The 26619-nt window shown below is 42.6% G+C and overlaps 1 protein-coding gene across 1 annotated transcript; it reads left to right on the top strand.

The window, feature by feature from the left end:
• Window positions 1-627: 627 nt before the first annotated feature.
• On the top strand, window positions 628-24839 carry MEP1A (meprin A subunit alpha). The gene is made up of 14 exons (XM_063440834.1): window positions 628-788; window positions 1382-1406; window positions 1578-1631; window positions 6377-6417; window positions 6494-6572; window positions 6696-6813; window positions 12288-12463; window positions 13370-13591; window positions 14632-14781; window positions 18758-18973; window positions 22376-22849; window positions 23183-23356; window positions 23729-23951; window positions 24585-24839. The coding sequence occupies exons 1-14, from the start codon at window positions 720-722 to the stop codon at window positions 24730-24732; spliced, it is 2169 nt and encodes a 722-aa protein (XP_063296904.1). The 5' UTR covers window positions 628-719; the 3' UTR covers window positions 24733-24839.
• The last annotated feature ends 1780 nt before the right edge of the window (window positions 24840-26619 follow it).

Here is a 26619-nt window from a genome sequence, read left to right as displayed (position 1 = left end):
AGGGACACTTTTTGAGAACATTTTAACACCTAGAGTGCACTCGGGGGTCTCCTCGCACCATAACAACATCACTTAGATTAAGTGGTTATGGTGCATGAACTATCCCCTTACATAATTTACACATATGTTCCATGTTTATATCACAACACTGTCATATAGTAATAATTAATGTGTGCATCACAATGTGGCGGAATTATTATATGTATGAATATGCATTAATATGTGCCTGTATGCATTGTTAGTGGGAAAGGGGTGGCAAGGAGGACAGGGGCGCAATTGTCCCATTTGGCTACCAGTACAGAGATGATTATATGATTGTGGGCTGCTGCCTCATAGTACAATACATTTTTTCATTATTATTGTATTCTAGTTCTTGCAGTATTAGTATAAATGTTTTCTACAAAATCAATAAAAGAGAGTGGAATTTGTTGGCTTGTTCTCAAACTGCTCAATTTATCTGCAGAGGTAAGTTTATGGACGGAGATTCACGAGAGTGGATCAGTTAAATATACATCCGTGTGTTACTTATTTATATGACTTATTCACTCTTTGAGATAAAGTAAGCTGCAAGATATACAACATTCCTGTGATAATTCAGGAATACAGTCCAACTTTATACTGACCAACTTTATACTGATAGTGAGTGGGCAAAGTTCAAGCCATCTTTATAAATGTTATGATACGGATGGGAACCAGTCTGTTTCCTTCATGCAGCAGTGATGGTCCCCTACAGACTTGCCCAGCTTTGCTGCCTAGCTATTTTATTTGTTTATGGAACAGCGTTTGTGGTAAGACATTTCCAAGTACTATTGAGTATAAGTTTCCAAATCCAGGCCAAGGGACCCTTGGCAAAGCACGTGTGTAGGATCTTTTTATTTTTTGACTAGTTGGCATGTCTTCTGTTACCATAACTGTTTTTTTTTCCCTGAAGAACTGGGTTATTCATTGTTCTACTTTACTCATGTGAGAAGATCTTAAAAAGCTTCACTTTTTCATTTTGAAAAGATGGACTTTGGAAGATGTTCTGGAACAGATATAGGGAATCTTTGGATTGAGAGTCATAATTTAAAATATTGCTAGGAAGCCTTAGAGCCTTAATCCCAATCCTCAAGATCATTGTATTTCCTGACAATCGTACAGATGTTCAGGATCTTTTTACTTGGGCACTGCCATTGGCATAGATTGCTTCTACTAATTTCACCGTCAACTCCACTGTCGACTCTTTAATAAGTACTATTGATTAAGAACAATGTTTCTGCACGATACCTCCAAACTCTGCATTGTAAATGGGGCTAGATGACCTTATTGTACTGGTAGTTTAAATGTAGAATAGCGAGTATGTAAGAGGCAATAAATATTCTCCTTTCTTCGTTTCACGCAGATCAGTAACAGACAAGACATTAACGGTAAGAGGAAATCATTTTGTATTAGACAATCGTTCTTTGTGTTAAACTCACAAAACCTTCAAAACCTAAAATTCGAAATATTATCCAATGAATCTGTGTTCAGTTATAGTTTAAATTGCTGGGACTACTGAACCCTTATCTTAGGATAACTGATTGTTTTACTTGTTACAGATGACCTTATAGATGCCGGAAAATTAGTTGAAGATATTCCCCAAATAAACCAAAGTAAGTAAGAATGTATTCCTTCAAATGAAGCTGTCTAACTGTTGTATATTTCTGAACATAATTACCTTTAACCCCTTAAGGACCAAACTTCTGGAATAAAAGGGAATCATGACATGTCACACATGTCATGTGTCCTTAAGGGGTTAAAAGAGCAAAGTTTATAAGCCGGCATATACTACCCAGAGACGTAATTGTTGTCGATAACTGTGTTGAAATGTTTCTGTGTAAGTGCAAATGAAAAAAGGAACATCCAGTGGGTCTCATTAATGAAACGTGCTATTCTAGTTATTGAAATGTAAAATTTGTGAAGTTTTGTATTTACATAACTTGACCTTCCAGAGACTGAATCTACCTAGCTTCAAGCGTCATCCCTTTCTCCTTGCCCTCTTTCACACATAAATTAAATTAAATTAGATTACGCCACACATACACCAATACAGATCTTTGTAAACAATAGTACTGCCTTTAACCCACATCACCCAACAAACCAGATATAGACTATATATTATACTTGTGCATGGTGGAAACATTTTGTTTGACCAAATCAATTTGTCCAAACCTTTTTTTTTGTTTTAGTGGACAGAAGTTTGTCCATGCAGCATTTTGGCTCAGATTACTTTCGTCCATGCAATCATTTAAGGAAATATGATTTGAATGAAGCAAAAGGGGGCATAAATTGTGTGCTACAAATATAAATTGCTTGACAGATCAAGTAAGAAGAAGTAACCAATAGAGGTAAAAAAAAAAAGTAAGAGCAGTAAAATATCCAAATTGATACAGTTTATTATATATTTCTTGGTCACTTCTGACTTGATCTGTGAATAAAATCATTTAATGGCTGTCCCCTAACTCTCAATCATTGCCGCCCTAGGCAAACAAACATTTGCCGCCATCCCCCTCTCCCCCCTATATGTTCTGCCCACCATGTGACATCACAATGCCCTACCCATATGACCTGCCATATGGGCCAAAGCCAGTTCTGCACAAAGTGTCTTTTATCTGAAAATACAGTGTGTTTACATTAAAAAGCCTGCAGGCACAGGCTATAGACATCAGAGCCACTACATCAAGCTGTAGTGGTTCTGGTGACTATAGTGGCCCTTTAATGTGAGGTAAATGAGAGATTAGTGCCAATAATAATACAGTATATTGGATTGCCTACTTACCACCAGATGAGGACAAGAGGATGATAATGGACTCAGGCTGCAGTCTGGCTCCACAGGTCTGGTGTAGAAGCGGATCTCTGGAGACTGTTTGTAACAGTGTTCACAACAAGTAACGAACAGTAAGCAGCTCCATTTTTGGGGCCCCTTACACAGCTCCAGGTCTGGGCCCCCAGGACCTGACTGTGAGTATCCCTACAAGGCCCGCCCATAAATCCACCTACATGGCTCACCCATGAGTTCGCTCACAGGGAGTGGAGTGTATGTGTGTAGAGGATGTGTTATGTGTTATTGTAGAGGATGTAATGTGTGTGTGTTCTTATGGAATGTAGTGTATAGGGATACCAATTTGAGTAAGGGATGTAGTGGGTGTGTATAGGGATACAGTGTGTGTTTCTGTGTATGCAATTTAATCAGTGTGTCTGTAAGGGGTGCATTGAGTGTGTGTAAGAGATGCATTTTGTTTCTGTGTGTGTAAGAGAAGCAGTGTCTGTGTGTATGTGAGTAAGGGATGCATTGTGTGTTTCTGTGTGTGTGTAGGGATGCATTCAGGGGCATATTAGCCGCGAGGCAAACAAGGCATTTGCCTTGGGCGGCATTTTCCAGGGGGCGGCAAAAAAAGCCGCCCGCAAATGCCCACGGCAAATGCCTTGTTAGCCTTGCGGCTAACTGACAAGGCAGGCGGTCGGGCGGCACTGGCGGGAGGGCGGCTAGCGAGGGAGCACTTCCTCTGAGCTGTCTGCTCAGCTCCCTCGCGCGCCGCAGAGTGAGGCTGGGAACCGGAATATGACGTCATATTCCGGCTCCGCCTCCCAGCCTCACTGTGCGGCGCGCGAGGGAGCTGAGCAGACAGCTCAGAGGAAGTGCTCCCTCGCCGCCCGCCCAGCAGACAGCCCAGCAGCCAGACCGACAGCCCCACTAGACCCCAGGGAGATAGAGAACCCCCCCAGCATTCCCAAAGGTAAGGAGGCTGGGGGGGGCTTTGCTCTACAGAGGGTATAACTAATTGAAGTAGAACTGTGACAGATCTGCAGCGAATCTGCTTTGCTACTGGAAATCTTTGGATGTGCAAAAGTAAAACCCCTAAGTCAAAAGGTGTGCAGGTTGTCAAAAGCTGTGCCCAAAGTAATTGTGGCCATATATAACCACTTTAGTTCTATTATTAATATTATTATTATTACATACGGTAATTAAATAATGGCAAAAGTACCAAAACAGCATCTTTCCTTCATTTTGTTTTGTAGCCATTCTGTCAAGACACAGTGTTTTTGATATAATTCTTGTATACTGTAGAAAATAGAAACTGGAATTGTTTAAACTCTAAACTATTTCACAATCAATGCTCTAATGAAAATAACAATTGATTGTAGTTAATTCTGTCATCAAAGTACTAAAAATGCCTAATCTTACATACCTCTAGAGAATGCACATGGTCAATAGAATATTAATCAGCTGTACATGATTATCTGCTACAGATCTGTGCCATTCATTTGCTTGAGACTCACCCGCTACCTTTTTGGGGGGGATCTGTATAATAAATGACTTTGTAATAGCTTCTTTCTACAAATTAAGAAATAAGATCAGGCAGATAGACAGATACAGATTTTAACATTACAATCAGATAACGTTTTTTTTAGTGTGTGAGTGTGTGTATGTCTGTTAGTGAGTGTGTGTGTGTCTGTTAGTGAGTGTGAGTGTGTCTGTTAGTGAGTGTGAGTGTGTCTGTTAGTGAGTGTGAGTGTGTCTGTTAGTGTGTGAGTGTGTCTGTTAGTCAGTGAGTGTGTCTGTTAGTGAGTGTGAGTGTGTCTGTTAGTGTGTGAGTGTGGGTATGTATGTCAGTGAGTGTGAGTGTGTCTGTTAGTGTGTGTGTGTGTATGTCTGTTAGTGAGTGTGAGCGTGTCTGTTAGTGAGTGTGAGTGTGTCTGTTAGTGAGTGTGAGTGTGTGTATGTATGTCTGTGAGTGTGTGTATGTATGTCTGTGAGTGTGTGTGTGTGTATGTCTGTTAGTGAGTGTGAGTGTGTCTGTTAGTGAGTGTGAGTGTGTCTGTTAGCTAATGTATGCGTATCTGTCAATTAATGTGTGTGTGTGTGTGTGTTTAGAAGGCGGGGCGGGGGAAAGGGTTGGGTGGGGGGTGGGGGGCGCCTGAGTTTTGTCCTGCCTAGGGCAGCACAAAACCAGGATACACCACTGGATGCATTGTGTGTTTCTGTGTATGTGTAAGAATGCATTGTGTGTATAGTGCAAAAGAGAGGGTTTGTGGGGCAGGATAGTGGCTGAGAGGGGAGCATCTCTTTTTTTTTATTATAGTGGTCTCCCCTCCTATCAATTAGTGATCTCCCCCCCTGTCCCTCAGTGTTTTCCCCTCCTGTCCCTTAGTGCTCTCTCTTCCCCTCCTGACCCTTAGTGCTCTCCCTTGGCCCCCTGTCCCTTAGTGGTATTTCTTCCCCTCCACTCCATTAGTGCTCTCCCCACCCGTTCTGTCCCTTAGTGATCTCTCCTGTTCCATAGTGATCTCCCCTACCCCTCCACCCATAGAGCTCTCACCTGCCCCTGACCCTGTCCCTTAGTGGTCTCTCCACTCTCTTCCCTGTCCCTCAGTGATCCTCTCCCCTCCCAGTCCCTTAGTGGTCTCCCCCCCTCTTAGTGGTCCTCTCCAGTCCCCCGTTGGTGGTCCTCTCACTCCCCCCCCCTCATCCTTAGTGGTCATCTCACTCCCTCCCAACCTTAATACCCTTATTGGTCCTCCCTCTCCCCTCCTTAGTGGTCCTCCCTCTCCCCCTCTCTTAGTGGTCCTCCTCCCCCAACCCCTTAGTGGTCCTCCCTCTCCCTCCACCCAGTTAGTGGCCCTTCCTCTCTCCCCCCCCCTTAGTGGTCCTCCCTGTCCCCCAACCCCTTAATGGTCCTCCCTCCCCCCCCTGTAGTGGTCCTTTACAGTCTACTCTCCCCCCCTTTAGTGGTACTCTCTCCCCTCTTAGTTGTCCTCCCTTTCCCCCCCTCTCCCAAACCCCTTAGTGGTCCTCTCCAGTCTCCCCTCTCCCTTCTTGGTGGTCCTCCCCCTCCTACCCCCCCCCCCTTAGTGGTCCTCCGCCTCCCCCCCCTTAGTGGTCCCCCTCCCTGTTGTGCCTTCTACCTCTGTAGCTTGGCCGAGGACCACTCAGTGAGCACTTCCTGTCAGTCCGCCGGCAACCGGGTTTAGGAAACAGAAGCTCCTGTACCGCGGTCCGTGCAGCCCTGCCACACTACATTTACTTAAATCTGGTGCCGTTGGACTGGTGTGCCCTAGACGACTGCCTAAGTCACCTATAAGACGCGCCGACCCTGCCATTAATAATCTCTTTTTTTGATGCCATGGATGGAACTCAGAATCACTAAACAAACAACAATGTTCGTCCATTGTCCATTTTGGTCGTTTTGTGATATGCCCATTCAAAGTCACAGAATTCAGATGATCCGCTGGTCACCCACAATTTGGTTGGATCACAATTAGTTTGCATGAGTCTACAATATTTCTTTATTCTCTATAGTACTGAGCAAGGGTTTGTGTCAAAGAAGTGAAACAATTCTTATTGTTCCTTTTTCAGAATATGGAGAGAACTTGTTTCAAGGCGATATTAAGTTATCAGTAAGTATGTTCCTTATAACATAAATACTATATAATAACAAAAAGATATTACATTGAGCTTTTTGTTTTCTGACAGAGCAATGTGAGGAATGCTCTACGCAATGAGTCCTACAGATGGACCTTCCCTATTCCATACATATTGGCTGACAATCTGGGTAAAATATCTTTACTTTGACAACTATTCATTAGCTAAACAAAACCAGTAAAATCACATAACATGTGTGTATTATATGATGTAATTTAGGACCTCTACATTAAGGTATATGTTTCATTTCTAGACCTGAATGCAAAAGGAGTGATTCTTCAGTCTTTTGAAATGTTCCGCCTTAAATCATGTATTGACTTTAAACCTTATGAAGGAGAAGCATCATTTATCCATTTCCAGAAGTTTGGTGGGTAAGTGATGGCGAAACTATGTTGGCATCGTTTATTATCAAAACTAATGGTAGAACACCCAATACATCAGGAAAATTAAAATCTGTCAATTATCCTTTGCTTCAGTGAACACCTTAATGAAAGCTGATGGGCCTGGACCTCTTTGAGAGTGGATTTAAATATTTAAGGCCAAAAAAGCCAAAGTGAATACAATTTTGAAGTCAACTATGTTATGTCTTGAAGACAAGACTCATATTTTATATATATATTTACAATACTATGATGCAAAAGACTTAATCAGCTGATACAAAATTGCCAGACATTAGTAGTGGAGGTGGACTAAATCTAAAATTGCTGAATAAAAAGAGACTACCCAAAGAAAAAATATTTATCCAAATAAAATTCCTAATTCTCCTTGATCTTTCTGCTGCCTTTGACACTGTTGATCATCAACAGCTGTTTCGCATTCTCCATAATTATGGTCTACGGATGCTCCTCCTACCTCTCCCAGCGCTCTTTCAGTGTTTCTTTCTCTGACTCTGCCTCTTCTCCCCAACCACTCTCTGTCGGCGTCCCCCAAGGTTCTGTCCTTGGTCCACTACTGTTCTCTATCTTTACTGTCTCCTTTGGTAAACTCATCAGCTCCTTTGGCTTCCGTTATCATTTCTATGCGGATAACACGCAAATCTACCTGTCCTCTCCTGATCTCTCTCCGCCCATCTTGACTCATGTCTCTGACTGCCTCTCTTCGATTTCCAAATGGATGGCTGCTCACTTCCTTAAACTCAACCTGTCCAACAGGGGCGGACTGACAGGTCGGGCAGATCGGTCATGGACCGAGGGCCCGAGTCAGTCAGGGGGCCCGGCAGCACAGTCATGCTTCTGCTGTGGAGATCAAAGATCTCCACAGCAGAAGTAAGTTATGCAAAATGCTGTAAGAAGGTTGCAGCCCATAATGTTACACCCCATAATGACTCCACGTTACACCCCATAATGACTCCAAGGGCCCCTGCAACCCATCAATCCCCCCACTCCACTCCGTGAGAGACCTGGCAGCATTATACCTGCTCTCACTGCCAGGTCTCTCTCTCCCTGCTCCGTGCTCAGTGTGAGGATGGGAGGCGGGGCAGGAAGTGACATCACAACCCCTGCTTCCCTCTCACACGGAGCACACTGACAGCGTGGATGGAGGAGAGTTAGAAGAGGATCCTGGCCTCCAGAGTGCTGCTTGATGAAGATGGAGGGAGAAAAACATCACATTGTACAGGTAAGCAGGCCCATACACACACTGCCCCCCCCCTCCCCCATATACACACACACTGCCCCCCATATACACACACACTGCCCCCCATATACACACACACTGCCCCCATATACACACACACTGCCCCCCATATACACATACACTGCACCCCCATATACACACACTGCACCCCCATATACACATACACTGCCCACACATACACTGCCCCCCCATATACACATACACTGCCCCCCCATATACACATACACTGCCCCCCCATATACACATACACTGCCCCCCCATATACACATACACTGCCCCCCCATATACACATACACTGCCCCCCCCATATACACATACACTGCCCCCCCATATACACATACACTGCCCCCCCATATACACATACACTGCCCCCCCATATACACATACACTGCCCCCCCATATACACATACACTGCCCCCCCATATACACATACACTGCCCCCCCATATACACATACACTGCCCCCCCATATACACATACACTGCCCCCCCATATACACATACACTGCCCCCCCATATACACATACACTGCCCCCCCATATACACATACACTGCCCCCCTATACATACACTGCCCCCTATACATACACTGCCCCCTATACATACACTGCCCCCCCATATACATATACTGCCCCCCCCCATATACACATACACTGCCCCCCCCATATACACATACACTGCCCCCCCATATACACATACACTGCCTCCCCCATATACACATACACTGCCCCCCCATATACACATACACTGCCCCCCCATATACACATACACTGCCCCCCATATACACATACACTGCCCCCCCATATACACATACACTGCCCCCCCATATACACATACACTGCCCCCCATATACACATACACTGCCCCCCCATATACATACACTGCCCCCCCATATACATACACTGCCCCCCCCATATACATACACTGCCCCCCCATATACATACACTGCCCCCCCCATATACATACACTGCCCCCCCATATACATACACTGCCCCCCATATACACACACTGCCCCCCCATATACACACACACACTCACTGCCCACCCATATACACACACACACTGCCCACCCATATACACACACACACACACACTGCCCACCCATATACACACACACACACACTGCCCACCCATATACACACACACACACTGCCCACCCATATACACACACACACACACTGCCCACCCATATACACACACACACACACTGCCCACCCATATACACACACACACACACTGCCCACCCATATACACACACACACACACTGCCCACCCATATACACACACACACACACTGCCCACCCATATACACACACACACACACTGCCCACCCATATACACACACACACACACTGCCCACCCATATACACACACACACACTGCCCACCCATATACACACACACACACACACTGCCCACCCATATACACACACACACACACACACACTGCCCACCCATATACACACACACACTGCCCACCCATATATACACTGCTCCCCATACACACACATACATTGCCCTACACATTCACTCACTACACCCCCCCCCTCCCCCCCTACACACACACACTGCACCACTCACACACACCACTGCTCCTATGCCCTACTACAGCCTCATATCCCAGCGGACCCCAGGTAAGTTGTCAAACTATTCTTAAACAGTTTAACCCCTTCAGCCCAGCAGGTTGGGGGAACCTAATGACCCTATTGTGCCAGGAAAACAAGTTTGTTTTCCTGGCACTATAGTGCTCCTTTAATATTTTGTCTTCGTAGGGCCCTGGATCAAATTTTGTCCGGGGGCCCAGAAGGCTGTCAGTCCATCCCTGCTGTCCAAAACAGAACTTCAGGTCTTTCCTCCCTCAAGTGTTACAACTCCCGTGTCTGTCTGTCTCCAAGTCAACGGTGGTACCATAACCTCAACCTCGCAGGCTCGCTGCCTGGGTGTCCTTTTTGACTCCAACCTCTCCTTCACCTCTCATGTCCAATCAATCATCAAATCCTGTCGCTTCCATCTCAAAAACATCTGCCCCTATTTAACCCCGGATGCGGCTAAGGTGCTGGTCCATGCTCTTGTTCTCTCTCGCCTGGACTACTGCTATACTCTTCTCAGTGGTCTTACATGTTCCCAGATTGCACCGCTGCAATCTATAATGAATGTGGCAGCGAGGCTCATATTCCTGTCCGCAAGCACCTCTCACGCCTCCTCGCTCTGTCAGTCCCTGCATTGGCTTCCAGTTAGATATAGGGCTCAATTTTAAATTCTAGTGCTTGCTTACAAGTCCCTACATAATGCTGCTCCAACCTACCGATCCTCCCTAATACACAAGTATGTCCTGTCGAGGCCCCTACGCTCTGCCAAAGACCTACGTATATCCTCTGTCCGTACTCCCACCTCTAACACTCGCCTCCAAGACTTTTCCCGGGCTGCACCTCTTCTGTGGAACTCCCTTCCCTTCTCCTTAAGAATTTCACCCAGTCTCCACTTCAAAAACTCACTTCTTCAAGAAAGCATATCAATTAAACTGTTAGCAGGTTTTCATCCCCCACCCTACATGACTTCTCTCCTGCAACTGTCAAAAATTACCTACTAAGCCCTCAATTAATACTTTTCTAACAACCTACTTCGTACCCCTACTTTTACCCTCTGTGTCACTATACCCCACTCCCTCTAGAATGTAAGCTCATTGAGTAGGGCCCTCCCCCTCTCTGTTCCTGAACGGCCAGTTGTCTGGTAACAATTACATGTATGTTAGTCCACCCATTGTACAGCGCTACGGAATTTGATGGCTCTATATAAATAATAAAATAATAATGAAATGTATCTGCAATAAATATTGGTAAAATGTAAGGAGAAAATAGTACAGAAAAAAAATATGGTCTGACTGGGTGCCTCTACCAGTCGATGCTTCCTAGCTGATGGTGAGGACCATAAGCACCGCAACGGACACCATCAGTACCGTAGACCCCCTAACCGCCGCAGACCCCCTGATAGCCTGATCTGGTTGACCAACATATCCAAAAATCACCCAGATCAGTTCAGGGGTTCAGGAATTTTATGGAAGTCACTTATTTGACCGACCGCAGTCATGGACCCATGCCCAAAACAGTTGCAGAGAATCAGTGCTTGCGGTCGGTCTAGTTTGGTATTTTGACGAAACAAACTACCGAACAGAGTCAATAGTCTTACCCTGGTGCTTGTCCCCCTCATCCACTTGAATGATCTCACCGAACAGTGCCCTTCTAAGTTGTATAGAATTGAACGCAGGCGATGATGGAAGTCCAGCGGTGTTCGGGAGTTTTTTGTATCCGATTTTAGTTCCATGAGATTCATGCCCAAACACTGATGCCTGCGTTCATGTGAACAAGACGGCCGCCACCTCGTGGTTGTCCATAGGAATTGCGGCCACCCAGACGAACAATTAGAACACTGCGGTGAGAAATGTTTCAAGTCGTTAATAGCTGTTAACAAGCTCCAGGGTGGTCTCTGTTGTTGTTTGGTAATTCGAAGTGGCGCTTCGAACCACTTTGGGAGTTCGAAGTGCTGCTTCACAAGTCCAAAAAGGCACAAACAGTGATTTAAACCAAGTTTGATCACAGGGGCCATAGTCACAGGGTAGGAGGCTGGCAAACAGGCTCCTACCAAAAGCCAGTGGTGAGGCTACTTTCACCACATTTAACATTTCAGAACTATTCTAGCAAATTTCTGAAATTAAATTTAAATAAGACAATCACATTTTTCCTAATTTAGCTAAGCTAACCAGTCAGTTATTGCCTTCATACACTGAATCCTTTTTGTGACTTTATACTTTCAAGATATGACCAAGATATGCCATTCTTTTTTTATAGTGATGCATTGAATAATATGTTAAAACCTTTAAATGGGAAGGTTCATCTTTTAGGAAATTACGACATTGAATAAAACATTGGAAATCACTCTGTGTTAACTTTTTTCATGTAATGTCCCATTTTCCTTGAAATTTATATTAGCAACTGACATCACAATCTAGTTCAGTCCTGGCACAGCAAAGGCACACATTGCATTTTAGAAACATTATTTTTTTTCCTCATTCTCTCTGTGTGCTCTTAGTATACTGACTGAGATGTGATAGGGCTGTTTTTTAGACATTGGTTCTAGAATAGAATCCTGGGAGGCAAAATTTTGCTTTCAACATTGATACATAATAAGAATAGTAAACCTTGCTTGTTTTTTTTTAGATGCTGGTCAATGGTTGGAAGACTGCCCCAAGGACAGGATCTTTCCATTGGTGAAAGATGTGACCACAAGGCAGTCGTGGAACATGAAATTCTCCATGCTTTGGGATTTTATCATGAGCAGTCTAGAACAGACAGAGATGACTATGTTGAAATCTGGTGGAATGAAATCACTGATGGTCAGTTTTGTTTAAGTTTTAATGTTTTGATTTATTCCGAATATAGATGGATGCAGACCTAGCTAGGCTTATTTTAGTATTATCGAGTTAAATGGATGGTTAATCCAAATTACTTCAATAAAAATTGATGAAAAGTTTGGAACTGTAGTCAACAAATATTGTATTATTTTTTTATATTAATATTAACTTTCTCCCAAAAGCTGGCTAACAAAAAGCTTGTTAAATGCAAGAGCTTGAAGCCAGAACATATTAATAACATTCCATAATAACCAAATATGGGACACAAGGAGCAAGCTTGAAAAAGCCAATTTGAGTCACGTTGAATTACATTGGAAACCCTTGTGTTGTTGATTAGCTGCTAAGTAATGCATTTTGAAAGCTTACTTCTCAAGAAAAAAAAAAGGTAAAACATATGAGGAACCATTAAGCAAGATAAAAACTACATACAATTTCAGAAATTAAACAAAAAATAAAAGTTCTACTTAATAATCTTACAGAAATAAGTTGGTGGCCAGGAACAATGGCCAGAATAACCAAATGGCATTGTATTAAAAAAAAAACATCAAAATTCATTGTAATTGACTTCAAAGACTGTTACTTTGCTAATTGCAGTCACAATCCAATGAGTAAAATATATAATTTGTCCTACATTTTACAAGTCCGATGCTGGTAAGATATTGAGAACTGAGTTTCAGGAAGTGCAGAGTGCTGTCAGGCAGGGCCCCCGCTAATTGGCTAGAGTGGTCAGCTGATGCTCTAAGCCAATCAGTAGCTCCCCATTCCTAAAAAAAAGTATGTCGGTAAAGTTGTTATGGTGAGTGTTCCATTAATGATGGTTTAAAGACATTTTGCCAGAACAAATAATCCTTTCAATAATATAGATACACCCCGACTTACTTTGTGCAGGTTTGCAACACAATTTCAATACGTACGATGATGGATTTATCACCGACTTGAATACTCCATATGATTATGAATCTGTAATGCATTACGGCCCCTTGTCATTCAACAAGAACCCAAACGTCCCTACAATCACAGCCAAGATCCCAGCGTTCAATGACATCATTGGTCAGCGTCTTGATTTATCTGCATTAGATCTGGAGCGTCTGAATCGCATGTACAACTGCAGTAAGTACAATTAGGTTAATCTATTAACTCTCTTACAGTGGGTAATAATATGGTGCGCGGGCCATAAGCTTCTCACCAGCTACAAGTTTCTTTTGTTGCTATCTACTATTGCTGCTATTAAAAAACACATTTAGGATGTGATTTGTTAAACAGGGACATGTGGTGTGTTGACAAACTAGGCTCTTCATCTTGTCTCAGTTTTCTCCTTATTACTGATACTGTACCTGTTTGTCTGTCTATCTAAGGGAGTAGTGTTAATTATTTGTTCTGCATAAGGATTCTCCAGGTTATTTCTGTCCTTTTGAGAAGGTTTTAGCAGTTCTCTGCACGTGAGTGACCCCGGTTGGCTACAGGTGATCTGTAATCACATGCCTTTTTTGTGGTTGCGAGCATCACCCGGGATGAGCTTTATGTCACTGGCACGTCCCCATTACCAGCTGACCAGTCACCTCCCACCATGCCGTCAAACCTGCTGATGTTTGCAATAATTAATTTTTTTTGTCTTTAGGATTTATCTCTCTCCTTGATGTGCAGTGTTCTAGATATATGTTATTATGTAGTACTCCATCCATTTATTGCACTTAATACTGATACATAATTAACTTAGAGTACGTTGACTTCTGCTTACTACTAGGTTCTCAAACAAAATCCAACTCATTGTTTATTGAATAAAAACCAGAGACTAAAACTTTGTATTACCCTGTCTATATTGCTTCTAGAATCATAACTCTCACACCCCAGTAGATCTGATTGTTATTAATATGTAAAGCTTCTCATCTCAGTCATTGGCAGAGATCAATTGGAGTCTTTTATTTATACATATTCAAACCTCCAGATCACAGATTTAATTAATTCCAGGTAGTTTTGCTCCATCTTTCCATGGTCGATAAGGAGTACTGTTGAGATGGACAAACATAAAATATGCACTCGAGGCCACACTTAGAACTTTGATTCCTATAAATGTGTACTTTCTGGTACTAATTCTTTATTGATATTTGTTAATTACTATTATATTGACCTAAATATTTTGTCTTTTCCAGCGACACCTCACACGCTCCTTGATCAATGTTCCTTTGAATTCATTAACATCTGCGGGATGATTCAGGGAACGACTGATAATGCGGATTGGGTGCATCAGATCAGTAGCCCAGGATTATCCGATGACCACACGTTAGTTGGACGCTGTAGAGGTAATAAGGATGAACTTGTCTTAATCTGCTTGAGTTTACACCACAAGCCTTCAATCTGAGAGCAAAGGTCACACAGAATGACTTAACAGCAGGCATAAATATTAATTTTGAACTTGCTGTGCAGGCAAACAGGTCTAATCCTTTCTAGATAAGTGGGGGAGAAAAACCACAAAATGTAAGCTGTTTTTTTCAAGCGTGGCTTTGAATTCTTGTACTATGAACTTAGTTCATGTTTATGAACTTGCGCAAGATTGCAGTATTTGAAATCATGGATTATTGCTGTAATCAGAGCTAGGTTAACAGATAAACTGGTTGGCCCAGCCAAGCATTGTGTGTCCTCGAAAGACAAGTTTAATAATATTGGAAATTATATTTGTTGGAGCAACATGAAGAAAGTCTAATGAGCGAGCTTTTTAAAAAAGACACAAGTACATCAGGAGAAAGTAATCACTAGATTTCTGCGTTCGGCTTCAAACGCATCACAATTCGAATATATTTCTGAGATTTGTCCAAATTTTTCAACTCTGAATCACCACATGGCCGAATCACAAAACAAACGGAACGGTCATTTGTTTTGTGATTTGGAGTTCCATCTGAGGTGATTGATGGGGGATAAATATGCTTGATGTTCAGTGGACTGTCACTAAAAGACCATGTGAGGAGTGGACAATAGAGGGAAAAAAGGTGTTTGTTTTTCCTGAAACAATAAAAATTCATCCAAACCGAAACGCCAGGAACGAAATTTGGTTCATCTGGACCAAAAAAGTCCTTAGGTTGATTCGATTGAGACTAACTTAATATTTTTGTCATGCAGAAATCTAGTAGCAACAGCTATCATGATAATTCACTGGCAGTGGTAAATTGTTAACTAAGTGGTGCAATATTACAGACTGGTCATAGATGACTGGCTCATTTCTTAGTTGCTTACTTCAGATTCTCAGCTCCCTCTGCTGGCCATATCTGAAGCTGCAGAAGTAACTAAATGCAAGCAGGTTCTTAATAGGTAAGATGTTTAATGTATCTGGGAAAAATATTCTAGCTAATTTTTGAAAAGTGGATTTCCTCTTTAGTGAGAAAGATTTCTAAATAGTTATAGACAACAAACTAGGCAACAGGGTGCAATGTCAATCGGGAGTTGATAAGGCCAGTAAGGTATTGTTATGCATAAATAGGGACATTAATTCTCAGGTAAAATTATTATTTTGCCTCTTTAAAAATCAATGGTAAAACCACACCTTGAATATGCTGTGCAATTTTGGGCACCTGTTCTTAAGAAGGATATTATTCCACTAGAAAAAGTGCAGAGGCGGGCAACAAAATTGTTAAAAGGAATGGAACACTTTAGTTATGAAGATAGGTTAACAAATTTAAATTTCTATAGTTTGGAAAAACATAGCCTTAGAGGTGATATGTAGGGATGTGCATGGGAAAAATGTTCGGTTCGGTTCGGCATTCCGAAATTCGGGACTTCAGAACTTCGGCACTTCGGTTGGGTTCAGCACTTTGGATCTTCGGCAGTTCGAAACTTCGGAACTTCGACACTTCGGAACTTTGGAACTTCAGGACTTTGGGTAAGTGTAGGGTTAGGGGTAGGGTTAGGGTTGGTTTAGGGTTAGGGGTAGGGTTAGGGTAGGGTTAGGGTAGGGTAAGGGGTAGGATTAGGGTTGGATTAGGAGTAGGGTTAGGGGTAGATTTAGGGGTAGGGTTAGCTTAGGGGTAAGATTAGGGTTAGGGTAGGGTTAGCGTCAGGTTAGGGGTAGGGTTAGGAGTACGTTTAGGGTTGGGTTAGGGTAGGGTTAGGAGTAGGGTTAGGTTAGGGGTATGGTAGGGGTAGTGTTAGGGGTAGGGTTAGGGCAGGGGCAGGATTGCTTAAACAGCACAGCTCCCCCTGCGGCCACCAGCACAGCTCCCCGGCGGCCACCAGCACAGCTCCCCCTGCGGCCGCCATCACACCCAGCTGTCAGTGTGAGTGTATATGTGTGTGTCTGTCTGTGTCATGGTGTGTGTGCGTCTGTCATGGTGTGTGTCTGTCTGTGTCATGGTGTGTGCATCTGTCATGGTGTATGTGTCTGTCATGGTGTGTCTGTCATGGTGTGTGTGTCTGTAATGGTGTGTGTGTGTGTTTCTGTCTGTGTCATGGTGTGTGTGTCTGTGTGTGTCATGGTGTGTGTGTGTCAGTGTCATGGTCTGTCTGTGTCATGGTATGTGTGTGTCTGTCAATGTGTGTGTGTGTGTGTGTGTGCATGTCTGTCACGGTATGTGTGTGTGTCAGTCTTGGTATATGTGTGTGTCATGGGGTGTGTGTGTGTGTGTTTAAAAATAGTGTTTTTACTCACGTTTTTTTTTTCCTACGCCGTGCCGGTCTCCCCTTGACTGCCCTGCCTCTATGGCTGAGATCATCAAGCTTGTGTGTGTGTGTGCACCTGCTAGTGAGTGAGCTTGCTTGTATGTATGTGTGTGTGTGTGTGTGTGCCTGCTAGTGAGTGAGCTTGTGTTTATATGCCAATGAGCTTATGTATATCAGTGAGATTGTCTGTGTCTGCATGTGAGTATGCTTACTCTATAATTAAACATTTTACTCTGAAAGGACCAATATTTTAAATTAGAAAAAGCAATATATATATATATATATATATATATATATATATATATATATATATATATATATATATATATATATATATATATATATATATATATATATATATATATATACCACAAGACCAGATCCCGGCCCGAAGCACAAGGGGACTGGCTGTTTCCCCTCGGGCCAGGTAGGCCGCAACAAGGATACCTGGTTTTCCTTGTGAGAGATGCTTGGGTGAGGTGTCTGTCGGGGTGCCCGAGTTCCCCTGGCCTTTGGTACATGTTTAGGTGAGTCTGGCAGCCGTGTCCATCAGGTTATTTTCTTTTTCAGCCAATTTGTCAGGAGCCCTGGCATACCACGTCTGGCTCACTCGGAGGTCAGGCTTAGCCCCTCTTGAGAGGAAAATCTTGATCTTCTACTGAATGTGCTATGATTTTATACACTGCAGTACCACAAATTCCCACTAGGAATGCTTGTGTTTTTTTGTTTTTGCTGCTAATTCATAGGCTGAAGCAGGGGCTAGTAGGGACATCAAAAGAGCTCCCTCCTGGCCCTGCACCCTATCAGTAGTGCGAGGGAGTGGGTGGTGTGCATATCTTCTTAAGGACTCCCTGTCAGCACCTGACTGGAAGGAGCTTTTACATTGATCTACACCTGCACAAGGTGCAGACCACAAGCTTCACTCACCAGACCACTAGGGAGAAGCATCACAGCCCCAGCAGGTCACCAGGGAGTGAGACCATAATCTCTGCCCCACTGGAACACCCCCCTACCTAAAATTAAGATGAAGGAACGACAAACACAGCCTCCCACACACATCACATACACACAACTACCCACACATAGCTGCAAATACTACACACAATTACCCACATAAAGCTACAGACATAACACACACAATTACCCACAAACACAGGCGCACACATCACACAGCAATCCACACACTTCATACACAGCTAGCCACATACAGTCACATATATCTTACTCAACTACCCATATGCATTAGACACAGCCACAGGCATCATTCCCAGCTACCGACAGACAACACACAAAGCTACCTATATCATACACAGCTACCACACACATTGCACACAGACACATATATCAAACACAGCCACAACAAATTGGCATTACACTATCGGCAATGTGATGTGGGAGGGCAACATCGCGTTCATCTAGTATAAAAGAAACCCTTGGGCCTGGCTCGTTCTTGACATGTGACATGTGGTCATTTTACAGTATCTAATAATTAAGTAATCTGTATTATACTTTTCACTGGAAATACTGAACTGGGCTTATGTTTCTTGTTTTTGATTTAGTAAGTTATGAAACAAAACAAAGAACACAAAACAATAAAATGGTAAATAATAAAACTGTCTCCTTTGGCAGATGCTGGGTATTTTATGCACTTCACTACCAGTGCTGGTCTCGTTGACCGTACTGCGCTCCTGGAATCCCGAATTCTTTACCCCAAGAGGACAGAACAGTGTCTCCAGTTCTTCTACAAGATGAATGGAAGCCCACAAGATAGACTTGTCATTTGGGTTCGTTTGGATGATGGCTCTGGCAATGTCAGAAGAATGAAGAAGATCCATACACTATGGGGTAACATTCGGTTTTGTTATGTAATAATTTTACAATATAAAATTCTAATTTCTGAAACATCTGCTTATTATCTGCTACTTTCCACACATACTCAGAGATGTCTATTTTGGAATAAAGTCAGGAATGAATTTGCATGTTTTTTTTTTTTAAACTTTTGTGTCTATTTAATATGGGGTGGCCAAAAGGTAGACCTCCGGCTGTTATTGAACTACATGTCCCACATTAAAACTTAGCTGTAAGACACAGCAGCTAGATGGGTACATATATCCACTCTTGCATTAAGGAATCCATTGGTCACACTGGATTACAGAAGGAGGCACCGCTAGATACCAAATATAAAGATCTTTTCCCCCAGTTTTTAAATGTGCCTTTCTTTTCTGATAATTGCCCATGTAAAGGTAGCAGGGATTATCTATATTATTTTGTCATCTTGCTCAATTTCACAAACATTTATCCTAGAATCTTCAGCTATATAATCCAGTCATTAAACTGTCCCTCTACTAGAAAAAGGCATAAGCTTAATTTTCGACACGTAGAACCATGACAGAGTGCAGTTATCATACCCATCGATGATATTTGCTAATGTACAAAATATTGCTGGAACCAATTTATGTCCACATTGTCAACATTTCAACAACACTGGGGTATAAAAAAACTGCAAACTCTAGCCGTGTAATCTGCTGGCAGACATACACCCAAATAATTAAATGTTATTTTCTACTTGAGAAATATTTAATGTAGCTTGAATGTTGACATACACAATGCACCTCAATGGGGAGTTAGCTCTAGTCCTTACAAGGACTTTCTCAGTTGAATCTCCTGCAAGCTGGAACAGCAGACACAGGAACAAATATTCTTCCCTCCAATAACTGGATGACACACAGTTTGGAGTGTAAGCAGGAACATACAGAGCTGTGGTTTTATTGCTTCTTTTATACAGGTTTTTACACAATGTTACCACCCACATGGTTTTGTGGCACAGCCAATTAAATACATTATAATACAGTTAAACACTCCCAGTTAGGACAGACAAACCATCCCCTCTGCCTGTGATATAATTACTGTACACAACGGGTTAACTAAATTATCACAGGCAGGAAAATATACAGTTTTATACAATATTCATAACTCCTAAACTATACATGCAATCTCCATAAAAAGTACATAAATCAGCATACTCCAAATACAAACATACTCAAAAATCAGACAATTCCCTCCAGTGGTTTAAAAGTTAGGTGGAGTTCCTGCCCAAAACAGTTCCATAGATTTGGGCTGTGCGGTCTGTCAATTTTCTCCTCTATCCAGGAGATAATTGGCTTAAGTAACTGTAGTAAACTCAATTATCTCCAGGTACAGAAAATATCACTAAGTCACAACTGCAACAAAACACATTAAAATACATAACTAATATTCTAAAGAACTGAACCTCCACTGGCAGTGTCCCTGGGACAGGAAACGGGGGAGAGGAAGAGGCACACCTCCCCATGGATTCAAAGGGGCAGAAAAAGTGTCCCAAAATCCAATAAGCCCAAGCAGACTTTTTAAATGGCAATACTTCCCAGGGGCCATAGTCACATGGCAAGAGGCTGGCAAACAGGCCCCTCCAAAAACCAGTGGCGAGGTCCCTTTCGCCACATATCTCCCCTTTGGGGTGTAGACTAACCAGGTACCTGACCTTCTGTCGGTCATTGCCTGAGATAGTCGGACAACCCACCCACCATAACCAAGTACAAGAATAACCCACCCACAACAAACAGGTACTTGGGGGGCAGAGGCCAGCTGCGCTCTGCCCCGATGTCAGCGCTTCTGCTGTGGTAGCCTGGTTGGTACCTGGCTTGGGAGGGGAAATAGCACTTACCCCCTCCTCCTGGTATTCCTGCAAGGGTAGTTGGGGATCTGGACAGGCTATTCAGCCTCCCGGCCGGTCCTGTGCAGGGACTACAGTCCCATCTGTACTGTCTGGGAGAATACGATCTCCCCTTGGAAGGGTAAGCTGCTGCTGGGGAGAGAGGGCGATATGTTCCTCTCCCTGAAGCACATGCTGCCGCTGGAGAGGGAGACTGACCATCTCCACTCCCAATAAATTGTCCTGCTGCTGGGGAGTGAGACCGATTGTCTCCTCTTCCAAGGATAGACACTGCCGCTGGGGAGGAAGGACGACACCTTCAGCTCCCTGGGATTGGCACTGCCGCTGGGGAGGGAGACCGATTGTCTCCACTCCCTGCAATACACTTGGCTGCTGGGGAGAGAGACCGACTGTCTCCTCTCCCAAGGATACACACTGCCGCTGGGGAGGAAGGACGAAACCTTCAGCTCCCTGGGATTTGCACTGCCGCTGGGGAGTGAGATCGATTGTCTCCACTCCCTGTAACACACTTGGCTGCTGGGGAGAGAGACTGACTGTCTCCTCTCCCAAGGATACACACTGCCACTGGGGAGGAAGAACGACACCTTCAGTTCCTTTGGGATTCGCACTGCCACTGGGGAGTGAGACCGATTGTCTCCACTCCCTGTAACACACTTGGTTGCTGGGGAGGGAGACCGTTTGTCTCCTCTCCCTGCAAGGTACACTGCCGCTGGGAGGGAGGACAATGCTCTCCTCTCTCTGCAAAACATACTGCCGCTGGGAGCAGGACCGACTGTCCCTACTTCCTGAAACTCACCCTGCCGCTGGGGAGGGATGACGCTGCTCTCCACTCCCTGCAAGGTACACTCCTACTGGGGAGGGAGGACGATGCTCTCCTCTTCCCGTAACTGTATCTGCCGCTGGAGTTCCTCCCAACATTCCAGCTGGCCTTCCCTCTCTGCCCAGTATTGCAGGGTCTCGAACACTAGGTTCCTCACGAACTGCACGGATTTCTCAGGTGGATTGGGTCTGTAGAACTCCAGCCGCATTTTCATCATAGCGTCACACTCTTCCATAGTGTGGCGGTACAGCATGCTTGCTGTAGTCAGGGGCGCTGTACTTTTGCCACATCCCCCTTATAAAAAACAAATGGACATGCACAAATTTGTGAAACATTATTATAAAAATATGAAAATTCATAACAAGTATTTAAAAAAAAAGCTGCACCTATAACGTATGATAGCCCATAAAAGTACACTCCTAAAACATATAACAAATAAAAGTGCGCTATATCTTTAAAATTATATACATTTTAAGTACATACCCTAAGTGTACACAACACTTTTATTTGTTATAAATAATTCAGATGTGTTAATTTCAAATGACACATTAACATTTTAGGTGTTTTTCCATTTACATTTGCAGAATAGAAGTGGTAATAGCGGAATTGTAGTCATGTAACATCCCAGCCATAAGTTAAGTGGAATTTTTGTAGATATTTCACTACATTTTAGATCCTAATATATCCTACTCTTTTATTTTGTGTCTTCATTTAGGTGATAATGACCATGACTGGAAATTTGGACAAGTGAACCTGAACGCAAATAAAAAATTCCGTTACGTTTTCCAAGGAATCCAGGGTGATGACAAGACGACCAGTGGTGGCATTTCAGTTGATGACATTTCGCTCATGGAAACCCCATGTCCACATGCAGTATGGCAAATCCGCAACTTCAGCCAGATCCTGGCTGGTACCGTTAAAGGAGATCGCATTGTCAGCCCCCGCTTTTACAGTCCAGAGGGCTATGGTATTGGAGTAGGCTTATATCCACATGGCCAACCTGGTTCTACTTACAATGACTACACTGGGATTTCCTTTCACATGGCCAGTGGGGAAGATGATGCTGTCTTGGAATGGCCTGCTTTAAACAGACAAGCCCTGATCACTGTGCTTGACCAGGACCCTGATACCACTCAAAGGATGTCATCAAGTAGAAGCTTCACAACATCTGCGTCTCAAATAATTGAATGTAAGTGCATCTTTCAGGTGCTGGAATTGCTGCAAAATTGGGCCACATTCTTATAGACGTGCCACAGGGACTTTTCCAACCATGTTTCAAATGTAATTTTGATTCACAAATCCCTTTGCATCAAAATTCATCCAAGAACAGTCAGATAATGCCCACTGGAGCGTATCTCCAATGTCCTTGCTGCCTTCTATGTTCTTGTAACCAGGCAATCATGGTCCAAAGGCTTGCAATTTAAACATGTTCATGTTCAATATTAGAAACAAACAATTTTAATTAATTTAGACATTTTCTACTCTGCATTGAAACAGTGATTGTCTATGTGCTTTCCTGCAGCCATGAATAATATATCACGTTGGGAGAGACCCTCAATTATCGGAACATATGACCCCAGTTGCAACTGCAACAGAACAGCAGACTATGGATGGACCACATTCATCGCTCACACCCATTTAAAGCGAAGGAACTTTTTGAAAAATGATGATCTCATAATTTTTTTGAATTTTAATGGTAGGTCTTAAGAAAAGGTTAGTATTGACCGAAAGAAAAAACAACAACGTATAACTTCATAAAAGTGTGAGGAACATTTAATTACTACTTAAGAAACGTGCAACTCACTATTATCAGAGCAGTGAGCCGATCGCGATTCAACTAATTAATCTTATATTTGGCTGAACAGTTCATGTGGCAGCTCACTGCCTACAGAGTAGTAAATGACCACTTACAGTGCAAACAGCATTTTATTATTGTCCAACAAACAGAGCCTTAGAGCTTGTAACTCACAGAGCAATCTAGTGCCTATCATTCATCTGACAACTCAAAGCTTATTTTTACTGCCTTTATGCCTTCTCATCTCCTAATTGCTATTAATTTTCCTTACAGATTTAACATACTTAATAAAGAGTGAGGTCCCTATCAGAGCAAAACCAGAGCCAGCTGTTGAAGAACATGGAGCTATCCCAGACAGGAGAAAGCGTGCCCTACAGGACAGTGGAGATGTTATTAATTATGAGGCCCATCTGATGCCCCTGGATGTCTCATGCAATCCCAACCCATGCCTAAATGGAGGTGCTTGTGTCATGGAAAAAGGAAGAGCTAGCTGCAGGTATGTTGTTGGGTGGTATAATGTAATTAATGCATTTGATTAGCTCTACGCAGCTGAGTGGGATTTGATCAGTAGTTTACTCTTAATACTCTTAATACTCTTAACTGCAAATCATCCTCATTTTTTTTAATTCACTATAATGATAATGCATTAAAAATATTAAAACATAACAAAAAATAAATTAAAAAGATACTCAGCTGTGAAATAATTGCATTTTCTGTGAAATTATAGCTAATTCCAAATAAACCCCTACTAAAAGAGGAAAAATGGAAAGTCCCTAAAAAATAAGGAAAGTTTATTGAAAATTGGACAAAAATGTTATTGAAATCAGAAGTATTCAAGGACTCAAATAATCAGTAAAAAATAAAAACCCATCACCTAACAGAAGATTCAGTAAAATCCCAGAGTTTAGAGCTTCCTTAAGTGATCTCCACCAGTCCTTGTCTAGGATGTACCTGGCACCTGTAGTCCCTATAGTTCTTCTAATTTTCAGTAAGAGTGCTAAAAATCTCTCCACAGCAGGGTTCTTGGTTTTTGGTTATACGGATCAGTTTGATTCCTTATTAAACATGAACATAAAACAAACAAACAAACAAACAAAAAAAAGTGACATTATTCCCTTTCTCTCCACAGATGCTCCTCCAGCCAGGCCTTTTTCTACAGTGGGGAACAGTGTGAGTCATCACAAATGCACTCCCACGTCATTGGAATGATGATCGGTGGACTGGCTGGGACCATAATGTTGACAGTTTCCATTATTGCAGTAATAAGCAGAAGATAAAATTCACAAAGTGTCTATTTCTGAACAAATAAATATCTTATTGTTCCTCAATCAAGTAATATCAATAGATTGCTGATATGTAAAACGTGTACTTTAAGTTAGTGCAATATACTTTAAACTGAGTTATTCACTCTTGCGCAAAGAGTAAGAAGATATCAGCATGTATCAAAGAAGAAAAACAATAACAACCCTGTGTAGTGTGTCATCTATTTGCATACTATTATGTGCAGTGGGGGTACATTTCTTCATAACCAAAACTTACAATTTATATCTAAACTGTCCAGCAAACATGTCCTACTATGGCCAACTTAAAATCCATTTAAGGTCTACTAAACCGGTGCACATCAATGAATTAATAAACACATGTTTAAAGAGTGAAGATAGAGCAGGAGATACAACAGAAAGCTCTAAGAAAATAATGCAAAGCTATCCAGCCTTTTCACCTAATAACACTTAATCATAGTAATATTACTATTAGTGCTATTTTTCTATATATCTTGTATTTCTTCACCCTACGTCATCCTAATTTCATCACCTAACATGTATCTTCTGCAGTTTATTCATACTGACCCACAACCCACGATAATTTTCCTCTCATCCCCCCCTCATTTTTTTGCCACAAAACCTACTTCTCTGAATCCTTCTTATTTCAATCACCATCCTTACTTGTACCATTGAGTCTCATCTAATCCCCTTTATATCAATTTATTGCTGCCCCTTATGCTTCAGCACCCTCTTATTCCTAACCTACATCTCCAATTTGTCTATTCTCCTCTTCATCACATCTATCCTATTATCATCTTTCTCCCATCCTCATTATTTTCTTTCTATCCTCTTTATTTAATTTCCCCATCCCCATATTATTTCTCCCTCCATAATTCTATCTGTCTCCCTCCATATTCAGGCTCCTTTTTATCTCTTTTTAAATCTTCCTTTTATCACTGCCTTTTATTCTGATGCATCTTCCCCTCTTATTAACTTATTTCTAATCTTCTCCCGCCCATTAAATGTTATCTTTACATGTGCCAATCCACCCACTTCCCTTAGTTTTTTATCCCTATATTCATTCTATAAGAGCAGGAAACACTCTTGATCTAGCCTTCACCAACCTCTTTACTGTCTCTAATCTCTCCAATATTCCCTTTCCTCTATCTGACCACCATCTGCTGACTTTTGACATTGGCATACCTAAGACCCAATTTACACCACCATCTGGACATCAATCTCACAGAAACCTCCAATGTCTTGACCTAGAGCATTTCTCCACTAATTTCAAAACTCTCCTTTTACCTACCGTATATACTTGAGTATAAGCCGACCCGAATATAAGCCGAGGCCCCTAATTTTACCCCCCAAAAATGGGAAAACTTATTGACTCGAGTATAAGACTAGGGTGAGAAATGCAGCAGCTACTGGTAAATTTCTAAATAAAATTAGATCCTAAAAAAAATATATTAATTGAATATTTATTTACAGTGTGTGTATAATGAATGCAGTGTGAGTGTATGAATGCAGTGTGAGTGTATGAATGCAGTGTGAGTGTATGAATGCAGTGTGAGTGTATGAGTGCAGCGTGTGTGTATGAGTGCAGCGTGTGTATGAATGCAGCGTGTGTGTATGAATGCAGCGTGTGTATATGAATGCAGCGTGAGTGTATGAATGCAGCATGAGTGTATGAATGCAGCGTGAGTGTATGAATGCAGCGTGAGTGTATGAGTGCAGCGTGAGTGTATGAGTGCAGCATGAGTGTATGAGTGCAGCATGAGTGTATGAGTGCAGCGTGTGTGTGTGTATGAGTGCAGCGTGTGTGTATGTATGAGTGCAGCGTGTGTGTATGTATGAGTGCAGCGTGTGTGTGTGTATGAGTGCAGCGTGTGTGTGTATGAA

The sequence above is a fragment of the Pelobates fuscus genome, chromosome 2, assembly GCF_036172605.1.
Source record: "Pelobates fuscus isolate aPelFus1 chromosome 2, aPelFus1.pri, whole genome shotgun sequence".
NCBI classification, from domain to species: Eukaryota; Metazoa; Chordata; class Amphibia; order Anura; family Pelobatidae; genus Pelobates; species Pelobates fuscus.
The sequence above is the reverse complement of the archived record's forward strand: the minus strand, read 5'-3'. Positions and strand labels throughout refer to the sequence as shown.

Excerpts from the sequence above, each read along its gene's own strand:
- MEP1A (XM_063440834.1), top strand. The coding sequence starts at position 720 with ATGGTCCCCTACAGACTTGCCCAGCTTTGCTGCCTAGCTATTTTATTT. Across the intron at positions 789-1,381 it reads TTTATGGAACAGCGTTTGTG|ATCAGTAACAGACAAGACAT; the intron begins GTAAGACATTTC and ends CGTTTCACGCAG. Across the intron at positions 1,632-6,376 it reads TATTCCCCAAATAAACCAAA|AATATGGAGAGAACTTGTTT; the intron begins GTAAGTAAGAAT and ends TTCCTTTTTCAG.